Raw genomic sequence first — 7,359 nt, forward strand, 5'->3', positions numbered from 1 at the left:
TTGACATTTATACTGTACATTGTCGCCTATATTTACAATGAAATTTCTCTACAATAAATGGATAAAAATAAGAATATAAAAGATCTTACAAAATGAATATGAATAAAATGTAAATCTGTATTATTTTATACGTAATGGACTAAAAATGCATAATGATTTAACTAAAAAAAAAAAAAAAAAAAAAACATCGTACGGCACAATTGTTATGATGACTTAATAGATTTCACATTTCTCACGAATATAAATGTGGGAAAGCCGTAAACAACATCAGAAGATCTAGATAAAACAAAAATATTTTCCCTTGCTACATTAATAATAACATTCAACAATAAAACCTTATAATTTTTTTCTGTCATCTTTATCTTCAGATTTATCATCTGAAATAATTTGCACGCTTCTGACAGGCCCGGATTTCCTATAAACGGAAGTAGTTACCGGCGTCATCTGGCTAGATGGCACCGGGTTCATTAAAACAGTGTTGGGCGCCATTGCGCGCTGATTATTAATAGCCAATTGAAGCATGCGAAGTAAAAGCGCTTCTCTGACGGGCGGTGGCAGAATTTCGTCTCCATGATTGTTCGCATCAGGCTCGTTGATATCCTGCTCGTAGAATTTCTGACGATAGACTCTCCTGGCGTATCTGGGATCTTGATAATTCGAATTGGGGTCTTGATAGTACGGACTGTAGAGAGGATCAATAGCAGGGATGAGACGAGCTCTGGGCGGCGGAATGGGCTCTTCATACATCAACCTGGGTCGCTGATAGTAAGTCTGTTCGTCGTACAAAGCGTGGTCCAAGTAGGACCGCGGGTGGCTCAAGGCTTGGGCGCCATACTGGCTGACAAGCAGACGCCTAAGAAGCAGCTGGAAATCCCGCCGGCTGAACGGCGGAGCGATTGGATTGGGCGCTTCTGGAGGAAGGACGACGTTGCGGTGATAGCCGTCCATGTAGTCCTTCTCATCTTGGAGCCTCATGAAGCCTCGAGATCTCGGCTCGTGGTCCATGTACGGCCGGATCAGCCCCACGAATTGCCGAGGGTGGATGTAGTTCTGGTGGTTGGCTGTTGCAGGAGCAGGAACTGGAGGCGGAGGCGACGCTTGAGGCTGAACTTCCATCGCCGGAGCCTCGGAGATGTAGTCGACGTTTTCCGGGTCAGGTCGTGGGTAAGCTCTGGCTTGCAGTCGAGCGAGGATTCTTTCAACCGGTGGCTGATACTCTTCTTCGTCACTTTGTGGCTGGACGAACAGCCCCGGAGGTAGGTCCCGTAGGATTTGCTGTCGGCGAATGTAAGACGGGTCCATGGGTCTTACATAGTCTCTGGGAGGCAAGCGAGCTTGCGGAACTCGGTAGACGAATTGCTCAGGTGCTTCTCGCTCCTGCTCGGAAACTTTGTTCTCAGCCTCGTAATTTCTCTGACTCTGGTACTTGTTATCGTCGAACTGCGCCGGGCCGTAGTTTTCGTCGGCTGAAGATTTGACTTGCTGGTGATGATTGTTGGGGTGGTAGACCAGCTTCGGGCGTTCCATCCTGACGCGTTGGATAATTTTCGGATTGTTCGTCGTGGTGAACAGCGGACGAGGAGTCGAAAGTGACCCTGCGTGGTAGACGTCAGAGTGTTCGTCGCTGCTTTCTTGGGATTCGCGAACCTTGATGGTAGTTTCGTCTTGCAGCTGCCGGCGTAAGTTATTGCCACTGACCGGCGACTTGGACTCTTCTTCTTTTTCCTCAAACTCTTCAGTTATTGGACGGAGGGTGTGATCAAGCGGCCGTTTTGTGAAGTAGCTCTTACGCTGCGTGGCGGCTTTGGCTTCGACGGTTGGCCGAGTGATCTGCGAGTCTTCTTCCAAGTTGTCCGGCGTTTCTTGCTCACTGGACTCTGGCTCCGGGCTTGATCTCTGGTTTGTGAACAATCGGGGACGTTTTGTCGTTTTTATGTAGGTGCCGAATGTTGTCTTGGGCGCTGACTCTGTTGTCGTTGAATTCGAACTCGCCATTGGCGTTGTCTTCGCTCTCCGCAGGATTGATGGTCCTAAATTCAGCTTTGAGTTGATCGTCGATGATATTGATGAGGATGATGACTGTGTAGAGGACATTGATGATTCCGTAGATGTTGACATTGAACTTGGTCTTCTTGTGCTTGATGAACTTCGATTGCTCCGAGGGATCGCCTGCACCACTGATGGACGTTCCTGCAATGGCGAGATCGTCGTTGCTTTAAACCCGGTTCCGTTTGATGACGAGTAAGTTACTCGTTTTATTTCACCATCGCCGTCGACAAAACCAAACGTACCCTTAACATTGCCAAGCACGTCGCGGGTTTCTACCTGACAAATTTTTTTTTCTCATTGTTACTTTTTTTTTTGGGGGGTGGGGGTGACCGAGCAAATAAATGAACATTTTTATTTATTTACTTAAAAAAAAATATTTTATTTATGACATTATGAATGAAATTTTTAATTTTATGATAATATTGTCAGTAACGATAGAGTCAATAATTTTATTTTATGGTCGTCTGATTTTTTTTTTTGGCATGAAAAATCTTGAAAAAAATTTTTTTAAATTATTTTTTCATTAAAGATTTACATTAATAATTATAAAGTTTATAAAAAAATTTTTTTCATCACATTTAGAGCTTTTAATGTTTAGAAATTTGAATAGCGCGCGCCGTAATTTTAACCAATACATTTTAACCATGTATTTTAATTTAGAGCGTCCGAAAGTAAGTCGAGGGTTCGAATCCTGATTAAAGCAAGAGTTAAACGCTGTAATATTCTCAAGTGCTCAAATATTATAATTAAAAAATTGTAATTTTTTTTTTTAATAATTTGAGCTTAAATTAATTTCAAAAGTTTAAAAAATAAATTTCAGATCAAAATTATTTTTCAAAAAAAAAAAAAAAAGTTTTTTTATTTACTTATTGCTTGTGTTCATTCACTGGACCGGTCACTTTATATCAAACGGTGAATGAATTGACTATAAGTAATTTCACTAATTGACTTTCAATTACACAGAAAAAAAATTTACTTGAATCAATTTTAGTAGAAAAATTCTGAACTTGAAAATTTTTCTCTTAACTCAAATAAGATTTTTTTTTTGTCAGTGTAAGTTAAAATTATATATTTATAAATTAATAATACCTTGAAAGAGCCATCGCCAGCTTCATATCCAAAAGTGTAAGATCCATCATCGTTAACTTTTCTCAATTGTTTAAGAATAGCAACTTGCTCATTTTGCGATTCCGATGTCTGTTGATCCGTGACGTTTAAGCAACCTGCGGTTGCCAGACAAAATACAGCCACCAACCATGGCGTCATCTTAAACAAATAAGTAATAAAAAATAAAAATAGTCTTTGAAATTTTTTTTTACTACAAATTTTTCAAGAAATAAAAATAAAAATAAAATACACCGTAAAATATTTTTCGTCACTTTTTAGACTGTTAAATATTAACACTATAGCGTGTAGAATTTAACCTTCTCATGTGTTGATTTAATTATTTATCACACAAGAATATTAAATGACGAAAAATTTTTCACAGAAAATTTTTTGATGAAAAATTTTTTACTGTGTAGCAAAACGTCACAAAATACGCAGTAAAAAATTTTGCGTCCAAAAATTTTGTGTTAAAAAATGTTGTGTTAAATATTTAACACTTTTTTGTGTTAATTTATTTTATTACATTAACATACACCCGATAAAATTGCACCGTGAAAAATTTTGCGTCATTGCGTCAAAAAATTTTTGTGTTAAATATTTAACCCTTTTTTTGTGTTAATTTAACAGTTTTATGTGTTAATTTAACGGAATAAACATTAAATTTACACATGAAAGTGTTAAATATTTAACAAAAAATTTTTTGACGCAATGACGCAAAATTTTTTACTATGTAGCAAAACGTCACAAAATACACAGTAAAAAATTTTGTGTTAAATATTTAAGACTTTCTTGTATTAATTTATTTTATTACATTAACATACACTCAATAAAATTGCGCTCTAAAAAATTTTGTGGTAAAAATTTTTGTATTAAATATTTAACACTTTTTTGTGTTAATTTAACACTTTTATGTGTTAATTTAACGGAATAAACGTTAAATTTATACATGAAAGTGTTAAATATTTAACACATCTATGTGTTAATTTAATACAATAAATGTTAAATTTACACATGAAAGTGTTAAATATTTAACAAAAAAATTTTTTGACGCAATAACGCAAAATTTTTTATTGTGCAATTTTATCGAGTGTATGTTAATGTAATAAAATAAATATAAAATTTATTATAATTAGCACTTGTAATCACGTAAAAATAATAATTAAATAAATAAATAAAAGGCTGGTACCTTGCAACTGGAAATCATGTTACCGCACACGCGGTTAATTTAACAATACGTGCGTGGGTTGCGACCGCTCTATTATATATAGAGTGACACAATAGTATATCCAGCGCCCAAACCCTTCCCTTAAGCAAAACACCATTCATACTAAAGAGTAAAATGTTAAGATGTGTGTATCCATCACCATCCTCCCTCTCTCATCCTCATAATTATTCCCATTCTTTGTATTAGTTTGCAGCATATATTAATATGTAGTCGTTCAAACGACGGCTGACTTACTTACCACTTGCCACTTGCCACTTACCAATTTTGATGTATTCCTCCTGATTTTATCTAGACAACACCATGAATAACTGCTTACGATCTAATTATGATCTTATCGCTACCGAAATTATCATCATTTTAGGTATCTTGTCCAATTTTTTTTTTTTTTTTAGATTCATAACAGTGTATGTTAACTGTTCTAATGTTATAATCAGGTAAGCTTGTTAGGAATATGATGGATTTCACTGGTTTAAGAGGATATTTATGTTAATGATTTATTAATTGAAACTGTGAAGTTATGCTACTGGAAATAATAAACTAACAATGTAATAGAATATTTTTTATGAAAAATTAAATAACACTGAAGCTCTGGCAGACGTCTAAAAATTTTTGATTTTTTTTTATTAATTAAATTACAATTAAAAAAATATTTCTAAAAAATTGCACTTATAGTTTTTCAAGTTTTTGACATGTAAAATTTTTTTTTTAAATTGTTTAATTTAAATTTTTTCAATAAAAAATTTATAAAAATTTTGAAATGCCGGCTAACTTCATTTTCATAAAATTAATTATAATAGAAAATAATTTGATATTAAAAAATAATAAAATCTATGCAAATTTTTTTTTTATTTCATACACTGATAGAAAAAAATGATTTGATTCAAAGAATGCAGATAATTATAAAAATTACAATCTTTGGTAATTTTTTAATACGGTTGATTTGTTTTAATTTATTAAAATTTGATTGTTGGAGCAATTAAAATTCATTTTAAATTCATAGTTTTGCTTCTAAAATTTGTCATCTTTAATTTGATCATCCTGACGCAAGAAATTAATATCTTAGGCCGCGATAACTATTTTGTCTTAATTCAAGAGTCTTATTACCTTCGATCGATACATAAAATTCTCTAGTAATAAACAATAATAAAAAACTAATAAAAATTTTATTTTTTTCTAAAAACTTTAAGGGCTAGTAAAAAATAAATTTAAAGGTATCATATTCTAAAATGTATTTAAAATTTTTTTGATGATATAGAAAGTAGCGAAAATTCCAGGATTTCAATTTTATATAGCAGAGTTATAATTAATATGTTAATTTAACATTATGAAAAATAAAAAGTTTGTTTTTTAACTATGAAAAACAATTAAACATAATTTTATATGTAAAGAAAATTAATTTCACTTTTCTAATTCTTGTTGATCACTTGTTCAATATATTTTTTACACAGTCATCATTTCATCAAGACGTTACCCCAGAATACTGACTAAACAAGATTTATTCTCAGATAAGAAAAATACTATTGTTTTTTACTAGTTTTATCGAGGGTATATCATTTTTTTTTTTTAAAACACTATAATTATTGTGAAATACCCGTGTAAAAAAAATCTTAAAATTGTCGTTTGTTCAAGATCTTAAACGTGACACAAACTAAGACTATTTTAAGATTTTTTTAAAACTATTTTAAGATTTTTTCAAGACGATTTTCAGATTTTTTTTTTACACGGGAAGAATCTCAATAAATAATGCAAATTATACAGAGCTGTAACTATCAAAGTCATCAATATATCTCACCACAAAATTATGATTAATAATATAATAACTAAACAGCTTTCCCTTGTATCTATTTCTTCGTCTTTCGCCTTCTCAACTCGTGAAAACTCCTTTCAAATAAATAAACCTCTCAATTATAAATCTTTAAACTGTTAAAAATTTTTCTGACGTACTTTCTAGATAAAATCAATTAATATTTATTAAAAATAGTAAAGTACTGAAAAAAAAAAAAAATTAATTTTAAAAAATTCTGAGATGAATTTAATTGTAATTAGTTTTAAATAGAAGATTGATAGATCGGCAAGAAGGAAGGAAATGAATTAGACTGAAGATAAGAGTGAAATTAACCAGCTCGTTAAAGTATAGTAAGCGATAATAAAAAATCTAACAAAGGTACAAAGATAAAAATTAGAATCGCTAGTCTAGTGTCTATAAGTGTCTGGCCCAATGATGTAGGATAGGATAGAAATCACATGGAGACAAGTGAAAGCCATGTGGGAGTAAAAAGCACGCAATGAAGGGAACAAGAGTATGTACTATAAAATAATGCATAACAATAGTTCCCATGGTATGTAATACGAGTTATTGTAGAGTACGAAATTATCTCGTGTATTTTTATTATTATTTTTTTTTATGTACTTACACTTATATACTGTCTCAAGCCCACACGTGAAAAGATAAATAAAGAATCGTTGCATCATATAATTATTCTATATCGAAGCTATTTTACTTGAGATAATACAATCTTTAATGTTATCCATTACCTCGGTACTATCTCAATATTATATTACTAATTAATCTAATTTAATTACGAGTTTCATTTTATTAATTAACAGCGATTAAATAAATCTTTTATATTTTTACTTTATTCGTTTATTTTTGATACATGTTCAATAATAGAGATATAAAAATTGTTATATGTTTATTTGGATTTATGCTAATTACTATTATTATGTAATACAAGTATAAAAATAATATTCTAAATAATTAGTTTTTTATTTATTATTGACGATCATTTTTCTGTTAGAAATTTTATTTCAAACAGTTTTATTATCGAAATATTTACAATTCGCATTAATAATGCTTCAATAAGCGCTTGTGAATGTGTTAAATTTTGTAAATGTAAAAAAAAAGAGTTTGAAAATTAAAAAAAAAATTTTTTTTTAAACTTTGATGTTAATTTTGATTTAAAAAATACTAAAAAAAT

General features: G+C 31.5%; 1 protein-coding gene across 1 annotated transcript; it reads right to left on the reverse strand.

Annotated features, from left to right (window-relative positions):
* Positions 1–54: 54 nt before the first annotated feature.
* LOC141533774 (uncharacterized) lies at positions 55–3,315 on the reverse strand. Its single transcript, XM_074252816.1, has 2 exons — positions 3,139–3,315; positions 55–2,325 (listed from the first exon to the last, which is right to left on the reverse strand). Exons 1-2 carry the CDS (start codon positions 3,313–3,315, stop codon positions 337–339), a joined length of 2,166 nt encoding a protein of 721 aa, XP_074108917.1. The 3' UTR covers positions 55–336.
* Positions 3,316–7,359: the final 4,044 nt, after the last annotated feature.

This window comes from Cotesia typhae, unplaced genomic scaffold, assembly GCF_013202065.1.
Source record: "Cotesia typhae breed Kobodo isofemale line unplaced genomic scaffold, CoteBio_Ctyphae scaffold_121, whole genome shotgun sequence".
NCBI classification, from domain to species: domain Eukaryota; kingdom Metazoa; phylum Arthropoda; class Insecta; order Hymenoptera; family Braconidae; genus Cotesia; species Cotesia typhae.

Coding starts and splice junctions, on each gene's coding strand:
- LOC141533774 (XM_074252816.1), bottom strand. CDS start 3,315: ATGACGCCATGGTTGGTGGCTGTATTTTGTCTGGCAACCGCAGGTTGC. Junction 2,326..3,138: donor CTGGCGATGGCTCTTTCAAG/GTATTATTAATT, acceptor AAAATTTGTCAG/GTAGAAACCCGCGACGTGCT.